At 33.8% G+C, this 20,111-nt stretch overlaps 1 protein-coding gene across 1 annotated transcript in view; it reads right to left on the reverse strand.

Annotated features, from left to right (window-relative positions):
* Positions 1–20,111, reverse strand: part of DIAPH3 (diaphanous related formin 3) — a 447,621-nt gene that overhangs the window by 192,995 nt on the left and 234,515 nt on the right. Inside the window, exon 22 of the mRNA XM_021006402.2 lies at positions 9,468–9,597. Within this exon, the coding sequence (XP_020862061.1) occupies positions 9,468–9,597 (130 nt within the window). The remainder of the gene's footprint in view (positions 1–9,467; positions 9,598–20,111) is intronic.

Genomic DNA, 20,111 nt, shown 5'->3' on the forward strand with positions numbered 1-20,111 from the left:
ATAGTTTAAGGTCTGATACTGCTGAATCTGCTTCCTTGACATCTTTTTCCCCTGGTTTCTTTGAAGTTCCTAACCTTTTGTTCTTCCATATGAATTTGTCATTTTGTCTAACTCAGATAATTTAGTAACTTAACTGGGATGGCACTGAATAAATAAATAAAGTAAAATTGCCATTTTAATAATTATATTGGCTCTGTCTACCCATGAACAACAAATATTACTTCAATTACTTAGATCTGACTTTTTTGTAAAGAAAGTGTTTTATGTTTATGTTCATATAGTTCCTATGTCTGTTTTGGCAGGTATACTCTCAGGTATTTTATACTGTCTAGTTATTTTAAATGGTTTAATACAATATTAAATAATGTTGCTAACAGTGTAGTTTCCCAATTTTTCTTTTTTGATTAAATCTATTTTACTTTAATTTTGTCTGAAATCATGAATATTACCCCTGCTTTTTTTACATAATGCCTGATCTTTATTTCATCTTTTGTGTATCTCTCATTTTTATAGTGTTTTCTGAAAGCAAAATACTGTTGAATTCAAATTTTCAATCTGCTTTCAGTTTCCATTTTATAGGTAAATTCATCTCATTCACATTCTAAGCTATAATTACTTACTGTGTATTTTCCTTCTTCCTATTTTTCCTCACTATCCTTCTCATTATATTTTCCCTAATCTTTCTCACTCCAATGCTTCACTTCTACACGCTCTCTTGTCCTCCTATTCTTAACCTACCCATCCCTCCAAGTGTCCCTCCCTTATTCTCTCCCCACACCCTATCCCTTGGCCCTCTTATTTCTTTCTATATATAGAAACCTTCTATACCTTTCTAGACAGATATGTTGTTCCCTCTTTAACCAAAATAGAGTAAGGTTCCATCACTACCCACCCTCCCCTTACTAGCTTCTTCTTTATCAATATTTCCTTTTATGCCTCATTTGTATGAGATAATTACTCCTTTTTATTTCTCCCTACACACATATCATATGCACCCCAGCTCAATTCTTTAAAAAACAAGAACTACCTAAATAATGAAGTCATAAGAGTACTGATAATATTTTCAAGTATGACAAGTAAACAATTTGACTTCATTGAGTCCCTTACAGTTGGTCTTTAATGATTACCTAATATTTCTCCTGGATGTTATATGTTAATTTTATGGTAATCAAATATTAAGCTATTAATTATGTTAATTAAATATCAAATAAATTAAATATGTTAATCTCCTGGATGTTATTTTTCCCTTAAATCCTGCTGTTTTTGTCACAAATACCCCAAAGTCTTTCAGTTCATTAAATGCTTCCCCCACCCCTTTTATTTCCACTCAGGAATAAGTTACCTTTGCTGGGTAAGTTAGCCCAGCTCTTCTGCTTTACTAAATATAATATTCTGAGACCTACGGTCTCTTCAACATAGTAGCTGCTAAGTCTGGTGTAAACCTTACTATAATTCCATGATGTTTTTTTTTCCTTGTTGCTTCCAATATTTTCTCCTTAACCTGGGAGTACTGAAAATTGGTTATGATATTCAAGTATGTTTTCCTCTTGGGGTCTCTGTTAGGTAATGATGAGTGGATCTTTTTCTATTTCTGCTTTGCCTTCTCATTCTAGAACTTCAGGGCAATTTTCCTTGATAATTTCTTGTAATATTGTATTGTGAAAAATAATTCTCAACGCTTCCCCCCAAGCCAGCCACCTTCTGAAAACCTCTTCACAAGGACATTACTGATAATAAGCTTATCCTAATCAAAATCCAACCCAGGCCTTAACTGATTTATTCTGCTCAGGTTCAGGTGAAGACAGATTCTTCTCCCTAGATAGCCCAAAACTGGGGGTGGTATTTCCTCTGTCCAGATGGAGGGTGATATCTGCCCCTGTTGACCAAGATTAAATCACCTAAGTCACGTACTCAAGACCTCATTTCAATATAGCCTACCTATAGTGTACTGACCAATCAGGGTTGATTGGCACTCCTTGGGAACACCTACTCTTCAAAGGGCATATAACCCTGTGCCCCCAAATCTCAAATCAAGCCAGTTCTGAACTGGCCCCCTTGGGGGGGCCCAGTTTTAGACTGAACTCCAATGCAATGTATGTCAAGCCAGCTTGAGAGAAATTAAAATGGTGACACATGCACCCTAATTTCATTTGTCTCTTTCTTATAACAGACTCTGTAATTTATTGGGGTTCAATGGGATCAAGATTCTATTTTTTTAATCATAATTTTCAGATAGTCTGACTATTCTTAGATTATTTCTTCTCAATCTGCACTCCAGATCAGTTGTTTTTCTGATGAGATGTTTCAAATTTTCTTCTATTTTTTCATTCTTTTGATTTTGTTTTATTATTTCTTGGTCTCTTAGAATGTGATCAGCTTCCTTTTGCCCAATTCTGGTTTTCAAGGAATTATTTTCTTCCTTAAGTTTTTGATTCTCTATTTCAAGATAATTTTCTTGATTTTCTTGGACTGCTTTTTTCCCCCCTTATTTTTCCTCATTCTTTCCTATTAGATTTTTAAAGTACTTTTTAAGTTCCTCCAGTAACTCTTTTTTGTGATTGGGACCATTTGACATTTCTCACTGAAACAAAGAGTGCCTTTCTTTGCTCCATTATCTTCCTCTGAACAGTAGCTATCTATGGTTGTTCTTTCTTCTTTGCTTACTGATTTGGTTTTTGTTTGCTTAATTTTGTTTTTAGCAGCTGTTAGTATAATTAAGTTATAATCCCGAGCTATGGGGAATGATACCCCAAGTCTCAGGTCCTTCTTACTGCTATATTTTCTGAGCTCTTTCCCAGGGCTCAAACTTGGCCTCTCCTCTCCACCTGTATGCCCCAGCTATGGCCCCTAGCCACACTGTTCTGCAAATGTGTCTGTCCTCGCTGTAGTACTTCAGCTGGCTGCAAACTACAGTTGTCTTCTCTGCCCTGGAACTGAAACCAGGGACTCTGCTCTCCTGCAAATGCCCACAGCCAGCAGCTACTGCTGCACTCACCAGGTATGTGCTAGCTCCTTTTCCCCACAGCCACAGCCTGGGACATATCTGGTCAGCACAATTATGCTTGGTGTCCCTCAACAGTGCAAAGTCCTTCAATCTTCTCCTATTCAGCCATCATAACCCCCACACTGTCCATCAGATGACAGTTTCCAAGGTTGAGGCTGTCTCCTAAGCCAGCTGTCCCCAGGGCTTGTTGTTTGTGGATTTTGCAGAATCAGTTTGAGATATTCGCTCTTCACTCAGGCTGAACCCCACCCCAGGAGGTCTGGTCTTTCCTGAGGTCTTGGGAAAACAATTGCTTAACCCTAACTTTTGTTTATTTCTTCTGCTCTATATTCCTGCTGAGGCAATGTTCTGTCTTTTTTGTCAAGGAAATTTGGAGAGCCAAAAGTTCTCTGACATACTCCACCACTTTCCCAGAATCCTCTCCCACCATTCAACATTATTGAAAATGACATGGTATGGGTTAGACCTAAGCTTTAGGAAAATTGTTTTGACAGCCAACTGAAAAATGGATTGGAGTGGAGAGAGACTTGAGGCAGAGAATCTAATTAGGCCACAGAGACAGAATTTTTTTCCAATGCAACAAAATTATTTTTACTTTTATTCTTTTCTCTGAGTTGAAAGCAGAGTAAATTACATACATTATTAAATTATTAATTGTATTATTAATTTTAGAAATATTTCTTTCAGTAGCAATATATGCCTCTCAATTTTAAGAGAGAAGAATAAGATAAAAGGGAAAGAAATACTGGGTTAAGCATGCTTAAACACAATTAGCTAAACAACAAACAAGGATATAGTTCAGCTATTAGGTTTTGGTTATATATTATTTTGGAACTATCAAATCAAAGTTTCCTTTAGAAATAAAAAATATTATATTTACTCAAATGTTCATTTAAGAGCAACAATTAAAAACCAACAATGATAGCTAGCAAAAATAATAATAACCAATTAATATAGTATTGTAAGATTTGCAAAGCACTTCACAACCGTCCTGCCATACTAATCCTCACTTTGCAGATGAGGAAATTGAAACTGAGGGTTTGCCCAATGTTACACAGCATTCCTGGCCGCAATTCAAACTCAGGTCTTCCTGAATCTAAACCCAATACTCTATCTACTGTGTCACTTACCTGCCTATATAGTATTATTCTCTGAAAGTTTTGCAGTGCTTTTATTCAAAAACTTAAAAGTCATTAAAAAAATACTTATTTTATGTTTTGATGTCACCATAGAATTGGAGAATTTTAAAGTTAGATATAATCTTATTGGCGAAACAGTACAAACTAAACCCCAAAGGCACCTCTATAACATAACCAGAAAGCAGTCATCAAGTCTGTTATTAATAACAACATCACTCTGCCATCCCCCGTCTCCAAGTCCAAAGTATTGTCATGTCATGACATAAGGAGAGAGAATGGGGAAAAAAAGAGTCAAGGAAGCATAAAGAACAAAATAAACAATTCACCATCCATCAAAAACTTTACTACTGATACTTGAGAAGTAAATAAATTGAAGGTAAGAGAGGAACCCTAAAGAGAGAGCATAATGAAAATTTCTGGCAATCTATGCATGAGCAAGAAGCTGAACACACCAAAACTCATTTTGGATGAAATGTGAAGTAGAAAAATTAAGCACCATTAACATAATGAATAACAGAGGAGTTACAGCAAGGAAGTGGCAAAAGCTTGACTGAAACTCAGGCTTCTCGGCAAAAGAGAAAAGTAGGAGGGCTGGATGATTCCAGTGGGGAACAGAAGCTTTAGGACAGAGACTGTTTACTCTTGTCTTTGTACCTTCAAGCTCTAGGACAGTCCCTATCATCAAGTATGCCCTTAATAGATGCTTGTTGAACTATAAGAGGAATTAAAATTTATTTCAAGTATAAATAGAAAATGAATAAGTATATACATGTATGATAAAATTAAATGATTCTATTTCTCCCAATCAAATTAATCTAGCTATATATTATTGTAGCAAATTAAACTAGCTATATTATATTTATTCCATCCAACCTAAGTCTCAAAATGTTAATGCCACTTTAAAATTAATGTTTTCCTATTTTGCCTCTGTAATTATAAAACAAAATGCAATGTCAGAAATACTAATATTGAATACATAAAATAGATCCAACTTGCTAATAAATTTTTAATTAGTATTTTATGAAGGTGATAGCATGAAGAGGTTAACTGAGCCTTTGAAAAACACCACTGCTCATTACAGCATAGATTCATTTGAAAATTTCAAACTCTATGCAATTTCCAGGTGGCAGCCACCTGGAAATTGAATATTCTAAGGGAACTCAGTAAGTGAATAAAAAACAAATATTTGAGATTCAGAGAGGAACTTCTGTTAGATTTTGTGAGTTGGTGAGGAGCTAAAATTCAGAAGATGCTACTGTATGTAAGTATTTTAGTGAGATAAAAGGAACCAGATGCTAAAACGGGACATAAAGAATATCCAAATGAATTTGATTGAATAGAAGTTCTCGTGTGTGTGTGCACGCATGAGAGAAAAATGTTTGATGAAAAACATATATGTGTGTGTGTGTATTATATATACAGATATTTCCAAAAGCTAAAAAATTAGATAGTGAGGAAAACAGTATGAGGTCAAAGTAGATGGTTGCAAAAAAATTAGTTTAACAATGATACAAACAAGATTCTAGAAGATGATTTCATTCACAAGTGAGGCAAAGAAGTCAGACTCAGAGTAGCAACTGTCAAAGTGCTCTTTAGAACACTAGTAGTCCTCACGTTCTTGTAGATAAGTGCAAAATGCAAGGGTGCAATAAGCTAATACCCAACCAGCATTGATTAAAAAAAAATCTGAAGGAAGGTGCATTATTTACTTTAACTAAACTTGACAATAGATTGAAGGTGTTAAACAATGTTGTAATACCCACAATTACTGCTACAATGGCCAACTTCTAAAAGAAACAAAGTAACTGGACCCTACTTTCAACTTTTCAAACTGAAAGTGATCATCTGCTGAGTGAAGTGAGCAGAATCAAGAGAAAGTTGTACACAGTAACAGCCACAATGTGCGATGACTAATATTGATAAACTTAACCCTTTCCAGCAATACAAGGATTTAAGACATCTCCAAAGGTCTCATGATGAAAAATGCTATCCACATTCAAAGAAAGAACTGTGGAGTTTGAATGCACATCGAAGCATACTATTTACTATTTTTTTTCTTCTGTTTTGTTTCCTCTTTCTTAGGTGGTTCCTCCTAATGGTTGTAATTCTTACTTACATCACTAATGTGAAAATATGTTTAATAGGAATGTATATGTATAGCCTATATCAGATTGTGTGCCATCTTGGGGAGGGTGTTGGGAAGGAAGGGGGAGAAAAATTTTCAACTCAAAATCATATGGAAGTGATTGTTGATAAATCAAAAAAATTAATTTAAAAAAGTGATCATCAACGGGGTTAAAAAAGTAGAGAAATATGAAAAAAGGAAGTATAAAGCAATCTTCTAAAAGAGTTAAAATTAAGTTTTGTCTCATCCATTTGCTCTTTATACTACATTGAGAACACTAAGACATGGTATCCAAATCATTCAGATCTTCTATATCCTGCAACATGAAATGAAAAGGATCAGATACTGGAGAGTGCAATTAATTGAAGGGCACTTTAACAGAAGAACAGGAGTTATTCTTTTGTAATGAAAGAAGAATTAAGAATATTTTTTACCTTCCAAAAAAGGTCTAGGAAAAGGAAAGAGAAAAGAAAAATTAAGAGCTACTGACATAAAGAATGACCCTGGTAAATTGCTGGGCCATTGTAATGGCCTAAAGCTAGGTCGGTTTTGAATTGAACCTGTCTCAGAAAGGCACAAGAAGAAAATAGAAAGCATTCACCAGTCATGCCAATTTAAGAGCTTAAGGCTGTGAAAATATGACAGTCATGATCTAACTCCTAGCGAATGCTAAGAATATCTACTAAAGGTATTACTAGGGTGAAGGCATATGCAATAGAATGTAACTTTATTACAGAAATTTAATTTAGTAAATATCAGTAATTTTGCTTCTATATTCTATTTAAATATTAAGATATTCCAATTTCATGTGGATTAAAGTTTGTTTTTTAACTGTTATAAATAGAAAAACCTGTTTAATATAAGAATCCATTTAGCTTAACTCTTTATACAAGGGGGAGAAAGGAAGATAGTAATTCCTATACCTCTATCATTTGTAAAAAAGGAAACATAGGGACATATGGAAATATAATAATGCTCCAAAACATTTTTAGAATGAAACACTAATACACAGCTACAAGCTATTATATCTTTAAAAGGAAGCAATCCTAATGAAGTAGATCTTTGGAAATTGTCATAATGGTAAGCTCATTAGCTGAAATGAAAATTCCCCCTGCTGGTCTCTAGGAATATCTAATGACCAGGATATTATTTTTTAAATACAGAGGTACTTTCTAATTCAGTATCGCTCACCAAAGAGATTTCAAATGTGGAAACCTTTCAATAGTAACATATAAGAACAGACTAAATACTCATAAGCAAACATTCCATCTTGGCATTAAAAACATTTCATCCACATCTTCAAAATCTCAATTCATTCATTAACTGGAAAATATTATACTAAAAAATCCTGTATCAAAAATCTGCTCTAAGGGGGGGAAATGGTCTCTAAACTAGCATAATTATGTTCCAAACACATAGGAAAAAGCTCCCTGCAAAACACAGAAAAGTTATCTGTTATCCCATGTACATAAACTAAAAATAGAAGACCTGAATCAGGTGAAAAATTCACAGTGGAAGGTCTTAGCCTATATTGAAAGTATCTCCAAGAAGAATGTAAAGATTTTTATTATTTTAATATTTATATTTGTAATTCAGCTAAATCTGGTTTAAGCTCAATATTAACAGTACTGATCTGATACATTTAAATAGTTTAGGATTTACAAACCTGTAGCTTATGTTTCAAAACATTATACTTAGACCTATTTTCAGATGGCACTAGAGCTGATCCCACTCTCTTGAGTGTTCTGATCTTCATGAAATTATATTCAAATGCAATTTGTATAATACAAAGCAAGTGTTGCAACTGTATATAAATTAGAAAAGCTATCAATAAAAAACAATGCCACTTTTCTAGAAGGAATACACACACACACACACATGCATAGGTGAAACACTGCAGTTGACAAAATATTTTGACAACTTTGATTATCCATTTCTATATTTATTTTATGTCCTATATTAGAGATGTATACTTTAATTTTTTCTCTTTAATTCTCCTCAATTTTCTCAATCCTACCTCAACCCCCAGTATTTTGACTAAGTGATATAAATAAATAACAAAGTTCTATGAATTTATTAGCATTGCAATTTATTAGCTTTGAATCATGTAAAACATAGTAGACTGTGAGTTTTTGTGAAGAATGAATTTCTACTACTGCTCTATCTTAGGGTCAGCATTTAGGTACTAAAATGGTGGTGATTTGTGATGTTTTATACTGTCATTCTGTACTAGTACCTTCAATTAGAGCCAATCACTCACGTTGACATGAAGGCAACCCTGAATCTTGGAAACCTATACTCCCCAGTGCAAGGTCTGGCAGGGCTCAAGTTGGAAAACACTGAAATATGGATATAGTGATTGACCGTATTTCTTTAATTTAGAACTAGCCAGGCTAAGTTCAGATATCCATCTTTATAATGACCAAACTATGTTAAATTCTTCACCCATAGCAACTCTTTAGGAAAATGTATTGAGTTGTAGAGTGCTGTAATTTGCGTCAATGAATGGAGTACTCACACTGACTACTCAGACATATTTGAAGTACAGTGGTATTAACAAAATTTAGTTTCATACTTTATTAATTTAACAATTAACATTTTTATTACAAGTTCTGAGAAGCAGGAAAGAGAATACAAGCTTGGGGAAGAAGACTGTTGGGTTAAGTCCTAAACCCCCCCCAAAGGCCTTATAATCCCATTTAGCTCTTGAAAGCAAAATTGAAGAGGTGGTTAGGCAGCTGCCATACTATTGTTCATATTCAAGGGAAGACTGAAGTAGACCGGAAGTGGAAAGAGGTCTGGACAAGGGATCTTTAAGACTCAGTTTTAAAAGAAAAAAAAAACGGGGCATCAAGTAGCAAGAAATATAGTAGGAAATGGGCTGCGTGTCTTATCAATGGCAAGTGAGGTTCCTGAGCAGTGGCCATTTAATGGTATAGGTCATTTATAATTTATGTATTCCTGAAACAGGGACTGGTGGCATTACAAAAGAACAGCTGTTATTTTCCATTCTCACAATAAAAACAAATACAATTTAACACTTATATTGAGCTAAGTTGTTCACAGACACAAAATATGAAGATTTTTTCATAAATTCTTAGGAAACATCTTTCATCCATTAACTTTCATTACCATTTAACAGTTCTTAATGATCAACAACATTCAAGAAAAAGCAAAGTTTTAATGAAGCAATACATACCTTTGCTAGCTTTGTCTATATGCTCCAGATCATCAACAAAACTTAGAATATCTGGATACTTTTCCTCACATACTTCAGCTAGAAAATGGAGCAATGTTGTTTTTTGATCTGCTGATTTTGTGTCCTTCAGCTAAACAGAAAGAAGAGGAAAATAGCACTGAAAATTTAAAGGTATTTTTATATGATACCTACTTATGAATACCAAATATTTACAAATACCAAACACTGTATACTTTGAGACAAAAAAAAAAAGATAGAAACAGATTTTGTAATAAATCAATGGCTAGCGGTAGTCTGTGGTCAAATTCATTCGTGGACACAATGCTAGAATTTGGAGGATCCAAAAGGTATTAAACAGACTGACAAAGCCTTTAAAAATAACAATAGAAACTAAAATCACATATTAAGGTAGCTTGTGGCATACAAAATAGGGTGCTAGATGTGTAGTCAAGAGGTAGCTGATGGTATAACTGGGCCTGGAGTCAGAAAGATCTCAGTTCAAATCTGGCCTCAAAAACTTATTAGCTATGGGCAAACCACTTACATTCTGTTTGCTTCCATTTCATCAACTATAAAAAAAAGGATAATAATAGCACCTACTTAGAAAAATTGTTTTGAGGATCAAATAAGGTAACATTTATTAAAAAGCACTTTAGCACATTGCCTGGCATTGAGTACTCACTATATAAATGCTTACTACCTTCCCTTACCGCTCAGGAAAACTTGATTCAAATACTAGAGCTTTATAAAGATGACAGAGTGAAGGATCACAACTGTAAAACTTCCCCCAAAAACTCTTCTACAAAATGATAACAGAAACCACCAAAGTGAATTCTGAGCAGAAAAGCCAATTAAAAAGACAGTACTTGTTCCAGTGCTGGGCAGCTTAGACAGACAAAAAAAGAGAGGTCTGCAAATAATTGTATGGGAAAGGATGCAGGGAGACACGCCTGGGTTGAAATGGAAAATATATCAGTAGCAGGGCTTTGTAGGAGGCAGCTGTAGCAGCAGCCTCAGGAGCAAAGGCATGGATAATGCAAAGGGACAGTAAAGCAACTGAACATCTAGTCAGAAAGAGATTCCAGGCCATTGTGCTAGCACTGAGTACAAGATCTGAGGCCATTTGGCAACTCCGTATCCTACCACCCAGTTCCAGGACACAAGTCCAGGTCAGAAAAGAGCAGTCTCAGTCACAAAGGAACAGGGGCCTTACCTATGTAAGGACCACTTCACAAGAGCAGGAGGGCAGTGACCAGAGACCATTTTACCTTGGAAGCAACAAATACTACAGGCCTGGAGATCCATCTTACAGAAATTCATGCTAGCCATCCCTCCCTAGATGTGAGGAAACCCCAACTCTAACATAAAGTCCAAAGTCAAGTAATAGAGTAGAAAAATTAGCAAACAACAGAAAAAGAATCTGATTACAAAAAGCTTCTATGGTGACAGGGAAGCTCAATACACAAAATCAGAAAACCACACTTACAAGCAAAGGCTCAAATAAAACTGTACGTTGGACACAAGCCCAAGAAGAACTGCTAGAAGAGTTAAAGGGATTAAAAAAGAAAGCCAAAATAATATTTTAAAAACCAAATAAGAGTAGTAGAGGAAAAATTGGGTCAATAAACGAGAGTAATTCAACAAAATTATGAAGAGAGAATTAACAATTTAGTAAAAGAGGTAAAAAAAAAAGCTCACTGAAGTGAAAGGGAATGATTCCATGAGACATTAAGAAACAATGAAAGTAAAAAAGAAATGAAAAAATAAAAGAATAGAATGAATAGAACTTTAGAAATGAGGAAAATGAATATTGGACTGTTTTAATTTAATAGCCAATATTTAATTTTTAATTTACTTTAATAGCTAATATTTCTCTGTGAATCCATCATATTCCACAATAAATTCAAATTGGATATGACCTTAATACTAAAAAGCATATCATTAAAAATTAAAAGAGCAGATCTAATACCTTTCACACCTACAGCTAGAGGACACATTCTTATACAAACAAGAAACTGAGGTCATTTTACAAAAGAAAAACAAAATAGATAATTCCGATTACATGAAATTGAAAATTTTTTGTTCAAATAAAATTGATATATAGAGGATAAGAAGGTAAGAAGTAAAGGATGTAAAATATCACTGAAAATGTTTTGAAATGTAGATAATTAATAGGAATATATAGCCAAAAGCCATTTCCCAATTAGGAGCTGGTCAAAGGATGTATTAACTAACAGTTCTTGAAACAGTAAACTATTAACAACTATATCAATAATAAGGTTAATCCAAATCAAAACAATCCCAAGGTTTAACATGCTCAGCAAAATTACAGGAATGACAAAAGATATAAATAATTAATGTTGCAGGAAATTTGAAAAAACAAGTCCATTTATTCATTGTCAGTGGACCTGTGAATTAGTACAATCTGGAAAGAAATATGGAATTATGTAAATAAAGGGGATAAAATCCATTCTCTCAGACTCAAAGATTATATATCTGGGCAAATAATTACTGAAGGTCCTTGAACAAAACAAACAAAAAAATACTTATAGTAGCACTTTTTGTGATATCAAATAACTGGAAACAAAATAGATGCCCACCAAAATGTGATACAGAAATAAAATGGAGTATTACTGTGCTATAAGAAACAATAAACATGATGAACATAGATATATAGATATATCTATAGATATAGATATCTAGATATCTATATCTGTAGATATATCTATATCTATATCTATATCTATCTATCTATCTATCTATCTATCTATCTATCTATCTACACAGAAAGACTTTAAAAAACTGTCGCCTAGTAAAGTAAAAAGAGCCAGGCAAGCAACACACTTTGCTACATAACTACAAAAATGTTCATGAAAAGAACACCATAGAGCAATCTAAACCAAAATCTGGAAAACCATAAAAAACAAAGAAGGCTCCAAAGGAGAGATATGAGAAGAAACACCACCTTCTGAGGAGGTAGAGCAACTTTGCATATAATTTTTGCTATGTTTATTGGTTTTGTTGGGTTTTTCTCTTTTTTCTTTTCTTTTTAAAAAATCTTTGCTAAAATGAATGCCTTTCTGGGAGGGCATGGGAGAGGGATTCAGGGAGAAATGGAAAAAAAATAGGTAAAATATTACGTGTGTGTGTGTGTGTGTGTGTGTGTGTGTGTGTGTGTATACATATATACACATAAATTTTCAAAAGAGAAATTTATCTCAGGAGGATGGTTGACCAACAGGCTGTTTTCAATTGTTATTTTTATATGACCCACCTACCCTCACCCCCCCCCAGCAATCCACCCTGGACAGGTGATCTATGTTTATATTTAGGACAGGTAAAATAGTAACAGCCTCTAAATTAACATATTCATTTAACATAATAAAAATCACAATCCCAATGAGTTATTTTATAAAACTGGGAAAATAGTGGCAGCTAGGTAGCACAGTGAATAGAGCGCCGGCCCTGGATTCAGGAGCACCTGAGTTCAAATCCGGCTTCAGACACATAACACTTACTAGCTGTGTGACCCTGGACAAGTCACTTAACCTTGTTGCCTAACCAAATTTAAAAAAAAAAACTGGGCAAATGACATTGAAATCCTTATGCAAAAAAAAAAACTATGGGAAGAGGAAAACCAAAGTATGCTTTTTTAAAAAAAGGATCATTAATGAACATGCACTCACCAGTTCAGAGTTGAAAACAATATAATGTATTAATGAACAAAATAAGCTGAAACTGGGCAAATTAATAAAAGAATAGATCAATGGAATATAATAAACATTATAAAAAAAATAGAACAAAGAACATTAACATTCCGTAAACCTGTTAGTATCAAATTATGAGGAAAGAATTCATGTTTTATAAATATGCTCTTCAAGAGTTAAAATTGCAATATGGCAAAAAAAGAAAAAGAATGTCCATTCTTCATATTTGAAATCATAATAAATAAATTCACCCAGGATTTAATAAGTCAATTATGTTTTATTTAAAAGGAAAGTTTAAGGAAAATACACCAGTAAATTTATCATTTATTTATAAGGAAAATGAATGTTTATGAAACAAATGACAAACTGTGTTCAAGTGAATATAAATACACACACATCCATGCAGGATCTCAGTAATTAAGTAACAAGCACAGGAGCCCTGGGAGTATCAACATCCTTCTCCCTCCTCCCACCCCTAAAACATGGATCTTACTTCAGTCATGACATTACAGCCAGCATGAGGGGAAGCAACTCTTGTGTGAAAAGGGATGGCCATCTCTATGAACTGCCAACCAACTGCTACCCATTGGGAAGGCAAGATAGTCTAGCTGAAGTAGCAAGGAACTCGGAGGGAAAGACAGGAGGTAGCATGTGCCAGGCAAGTCAAACTAATACCCCCCATTATTACCCTGAACATTATTTTAACCAGCCCCTCAGATACACCAGGACACTGAACTCAGGAGCCTTGGGAATACAGTTGTTTCCAGAACATAATCCTGGGAAGGAACCTCTGAAGAGAGGCATATCTCTGCCATACCCTCTCAGAAAGCCATTCTATTCCTAAAGGTGTTATAGCCATAAATAATGAAGACCAAACAAAAGAAAATTCTTGTCATCCAAGTCCTTGGCACTGTCAAATGGTTCAACAGTGGGAAACTGATAGTATTTTATCAATGGAAATTACATTAAAGTTTTCTTTATTATCTGCTTTGTCACTATACTCAAATTACCCTAGGACCTTTCTACCTTCCATGTGTGTAGTCTTCCATATTAGAATGCAAGTTCCTCAAGAGCAGGTACTGTCTTACATCTACTTCTATCTCTTGTCTTGACTACAACGTTTTACAAGCACTTGATTAATGCTTTTTTATTCATTCAATCATCCATTCACTCATAAAGCACTGGACTTGGAATAAGGAAGACTTGAGTACAAATCATGCCTCAGATAACTGTTATTCTAAGCAAGTCATTTAATTTCTCTCTTTTTTTTCATTTTTAAATGGGGAAACTAAATGCACCTGACAGGATTGCTATAAGGATCAAATAAGGTAATACATGTAAAGTACTTTGCAAATCTTAAAGCACTATATAAATGTTATCTGTTATTATATCTACACGCATACACCTGTGTAAGTATATGAATGCATTTAAATAAACCTACTTTGTAATTGTTTCATAAATATTTATTTCCCTCCCACAATTATGATTTTGATGTATTTTTTCAAATAAAATATAAACTTATTGATTATGTGTTGAAAATAACAAACTTTAAATATTGCTACTTGCAAGTCATAAGATTACTTACTGAAAAAAATCTAATTTGTTTAATGATACAATTAAAACTGACAATAATGCTCATTAAAGAAGCTAAATCTAAAATGAATACATAAAAACAATTTGCATTGCTTTCTACTACTAATGGAAAAGGAGGAAAAAGAGACGACAAGTAAGGTGTGTATTGTAACATTTATTGTACGGAACCTGTAATTTACTTGATATAAAGAATTCTTATTACTGAACTTCCTTCCATCAGTTCAGATCATCACCATCTCTACAACTTACAGTCCTAAAGAGGTCTCTGAAACATTAAGAAGTGACTGGCCTAGAGTCACACAATTAGTACATCAAAGGCTGGTCTTCAACACAATTACTTCTGATGGTGACACTGACTCTGTACTCACCTTGTTCAGTGGCCACTTTCAACTGATTATCTGATCAGTCAATAAACATTTATTAAGCACTTACTATATGCCAAATAGTATATTATGCATGATTTTTATATTTATGAAATAAAAGTGTATGTAATTTTACAGGTATAATTTTTTAAATGTATTATTAGGAAAAGAAAAGTGATAGGAAAAACTTTGAAAAACATGTCAAATATAAAGCTAACATTCATAATGTAAAAGCAACAGATATACATACACAAAAGCAATTCTCCCTCTATGAATGACAATTGGTTAAAAGATAAGAAAAGACAATTCACAAAAGAGTTATACAGATTATAGGTAAGCATTTGGGGAAATGTTAAATAATATTAAAAGTTCAAGAAATACAAAAACTATGTCATAATTTCATAGGTAGCAAATTAACAAAAATAAAAATAAAAATAATGATGGTGGAATTACATTATAACAAGAATGCTTGCACAATGCTAGTGATATTGCATAAATTCCAAGAATCCTTAAAAAAAAATATAGAAATCTATTTAATCCAGACATCTTAGACTTAGGGATCGACCTCAAGAAAGTAAATTGAAATTATAGTACATAACAAAAGAAATGATATATTGGCATTACACCAAAATTTCAATAGATATGATCTTATCAATACCCAACAGTACAAAATGAAACTCATTCTTGCCTGCATGTTCTATAAGAGTCCTTCCTGCCCACATATTCCAAAAAGTTGACCTGTTTTGGATCCACTTACAAGGGATCCACTGAACAGGCAGGGGATTTTTCATGTTTTCTTTAAATTCCAAGGATGCCAATGCAGCATATGGACTGTACATCCTTCACTTTCTCCACGTGACAATACCATCTTTCATAATCATACATTTCTTTAATGACATATAATTACTTGCTTGTAATATGCTACAATCTATTCATTCCCATCAGACACCTGTCTTCTCCTCTTTCGGTGACTCTCAATTTCAATTCTTCAGTGACTGTTATTGTACAGGAAGGAATCATGGAGCATAGCATTGGTAGAATTTTTGGTTGATTTCTGTGATTTCATTGGAATAAGGAATTCACATTAACTAATCTCCTTTTTTCAACTTAGATCATAAACTATTCTGCAACTTTTATTCTTGGATAATTTTCTGTCACCTTGAAATGCTAAGTGACATGCTCCACCAATACGTGACAGAAACAGGCCTTGAACTCAGGTTTTCTTGGGTTAAACCCTATCTATTACACCACAATGCCATTTAACAGAAAAATAATGGTATTAAAAAGATGGGCTTTGATTTAGGAGAAGCTCAAGGACATTAAAGCAATGCAGAATTTCTTAAAGCTAATCCAGTCAATTACCCTCCATCTGATCAAATTTAAAGTGAGTTCACTGTTCATTTGCAAAGTCTTCCAAGATAGATACTTGATGAACCAGCTTTATCAGGTGTCCATTTCTCTAGAATTCATAGTCTGGACAATCACCATTCTTTACATACTTGGTTCTTTCTGTGTATGGATACCTTTGCCAAACTCTTTTAAACAATTCTGGTTCTCATTAGAAGGTTCTTGCATGTTCTGAGATTTGAAATAATTAGAATGATACCAACTTCAATGAGAAGAAACAGGGCAATCCTACCATTTTAAGATAATCCCTCTTTGATTTGGAATTTACACAGGAATTTCCCCATGATAGTATGGAATACCTCCTTACTTTATATTTAAGCATGTTACCGAAGGGGCAGCTAGGTGGCACAGTGGATAGAGCACTGGTCCTGAAGTCAGGACAACCTGAATTCCAATCTAGGCTCAGACACATAACACTTACTAGCTGTGGAACTCTGGGCAAGTCACTTAACACCAATTGCCACACACACACACACACACACACACACACACACACACAAACACGTTACTGAAGACTGGAGGGCCAGGAAAAGGTCTTCCATTATTATATCTTCACACTATCTTGTATAACAATGACATCCATTGATGAAAGCTCTTTTGGTCTACCAATAAGATACAGTTTTCATATTTAGCAAACAATAAGCATAGTGGGACCCTATATTCTTACATTTTTTAATCAATAACATGATGGCAAAAATAGAGCCTAGTGGGAAATATTACTTGTGAAAACCTGTCCTCATATCAAAAATGTTCTTGATGTCACTGTAGATTAGGTTCAGAAAAAAATTTCTAGAGATAGGAAACCATGCTGCATATGGCTCAGTATTTCACTTTGGGATGATGACCAGTTCATCAATCCAACATTTCTTAACTGCCTGTGGCTTGTCAGACATTGTGCTAGGCACAAGGTTACAAAGGTAGAAATGAATTACTCCTAAGATCAAGGAGCTTAAAATATATTGGGGGAAACAATGTACATAAGAATATACATATACACATACATACATAACACACATACTAGACACATATACACATAATAAATACAAGGCAATTTTCAGGAATGGGGAGACTGGGAATAGGAGCACAGTAAGTTCATTTAGAGTAAAAGATTGTTTCATTCTTAATATTTATATACATAGTCCCTAGCAGAGTTCCTGGAACACATGAGACCTTTAATAAATACTGGATGATTGATAAACTTAATGATGTAAAAAGTGGCACATAAGGTAAGCTTTGAAGGAAGCTAGGGGCTCTATGAGGCTGAGATGAAGAGAGAATATATTCCTGCCATGGGAGACAGACTGCACAAATACATGTAAATGATAGATGGACTGACACAAGTGAAAGAGCAGCATTAAAATAAGTTTGGCTGCACCATTCAGTGGATGACATGGAAGAACATAAAGGCTTGGAAAGTAATGAAGTCCAAAATATTTTCCAAGCCTTAGACGTCATCCACCCCTTTAGATGTCTTTGGAATAGATCCCTCAGTAGTATTAATGAATACAGAAAAAACATGAGAAATGATACAAAGGGAAGTAAGCAGAACCAGGAAGGAAAGGGAAAAAGGAGTAAGCATTTGTAGCACCTACTATGTGCCAGCCACTACAACAAGCACTTTCCAAACAAATCCTATTTGATCCTTACAACAACCCTGGGAGAGAAGTGTTTTTATTATCCCCATTCTACACATAAGAAAACTAAGGCAAAGAAAACTTCAGTGATTTGTCTAGAATCATACAGCTAGTAAGTACCTGAAGACAAATCTGAACTTGGGTCTTCCTGACTCCAAGCCCAATACACTATCCACTTTGCCACCTAACTGCCTCTAGGAATTAGGAAAACAATACACGCTATAGAACAATGATTATTGCAACAAATGGAAAGAACAAAAACATAATAGAAAGTAACACCATTAAGTTATTCTCATGGTTAAGCTTGACCTCAAAGAAAAGCAATTAGAGGTATCCTCATCCCTCTGCAGAGGCAGAGGACTACTGAGTATGAAGCACTACATATAAAAGACTTTTTCAATATGCTGTTTAATTTTGCTGAACTGCTTTTTCCTTTTTCTTATTCTTTGTTATAAATTATAGCTCTCTGGGAGGTAAGGGACAGAGGAATAAATCAGGAAATGTAGGAAAACATAAAAACAAAAGATATCAATAAAATTAATTTTAAAAATGAAGTTCATGGAACTGATTGGTTATAACAAATATTGATGTCCTTTCCTCTGTCCACTTCCTATTTTAAATGGTCATTACCTTGGTGGTGTTGTTTTAATTACACACAATCTTGATCTCATTTATCTTCTGTCTCCTAGCTTTGTAGTGACTTTAATCTTTGGTCCAACAATATAGTTTCTTGATTACATACAGATACCTGATTCATAAATTACTCCCATATCAGTAACAAAACCTCTATATTTATCAGAGACTGGTCAAAAATGTCAAAAGTTGCAGTGATAATAAAGTATGATGACTGAAGAAAGGCCATGAGTTTCATCAATTAAAAAGTCCCTACAGGCACACATAAGAAAAATACTGACAAATATTACTAATGAACGTTGTCCCAAAAATGTTATACAAAAGTTTAGCAAAAGAACTACAAGATTACAGCTAGACACACGGACATAGATACACTCTCGCTATAACCACCTTGGTTTATACCAGAGGTAAAAGGATGTTTCAATATTAGAAAGCAAAAAACCAAATTAATAATTAAATATGTTAAAAATCCACAACAATCAAAATGGCATGATTATAGCAATGGAAAAAAGCCTTTGACAAAACACAAAATTCATTAATGCCCAAACGCCTTACAAACAAAGGCATAAAAGGGCTATTGTTAAAAATATAGATCTAAAACCAAAAGCCAGCATAATTTACAATGGAGAAATATTAGAAGATTCCCAACAAATACAGGGGTAAAGAAAGGATGCCTCTCTCTGTAAATATTTCACATAGTTCTATAAATGCTAAGGGAAGAAAAATTAAAAGGTATAAATGTTGAAAAAGAGGTAATGGAATTAATTATTTCTATTTCCGATAGACTTGAAGTTTACTTTTTCAAATGTCAGAATATCAGCCAAATTAATTGAATCAATAGTATCAAGAAAAGTAGCAGGATAACAAAGGTCAGTATTTCTATCAGCAATAACAAAAACTAAAAGGAAACAAGAGAAATAACATTCAAAATAGTGAGAAAAATGCATAAAATTTCTAGGAACCAACCTACAAAGGCACATTCAAGGTTTCCATAAATATCATTTTAAAAAATTAACATTTCATAGAAATAAAGGAAACTTAAGTGAATATTCATGGTTTTTTGTGATGCCATGTCAAATTGATAAAAGCAATGCTACTACCACCTAAATTAATTTACAGATTTAATGGTAATACCAAAATTACTTGTGTTACTTTAGAGACCTAGAAAAAACTAACAAAATTAACTGAGATAAAGCAAAGTTCTCAAATATAAAGGAAAATGATCAAGACGAAAGAATGATAAGAAGGTAGCATGCCCAGACAACATATTACATTATTAAGCATTAATTAATTATAAAACATTTATAG

The sequence above is a fragment of the Phascolarctos cinereus genome, unplaced genomic scaffold (assembly GCF_003287225.1).
Source record: "Phascolarctos cinereus isolate Bilbo 61053 unplaced genomic scaffold, phaCin_HiC Scaffold_7;HRSCAF=346, whole genome shotgun sequence".
Lineage (NCBI taxonomy): Eukaryota > Metazoa > Chordata > Mammalia > Diprotodontia > Phascolarctidae > Phascolarctos > Phascolarctos cinereus.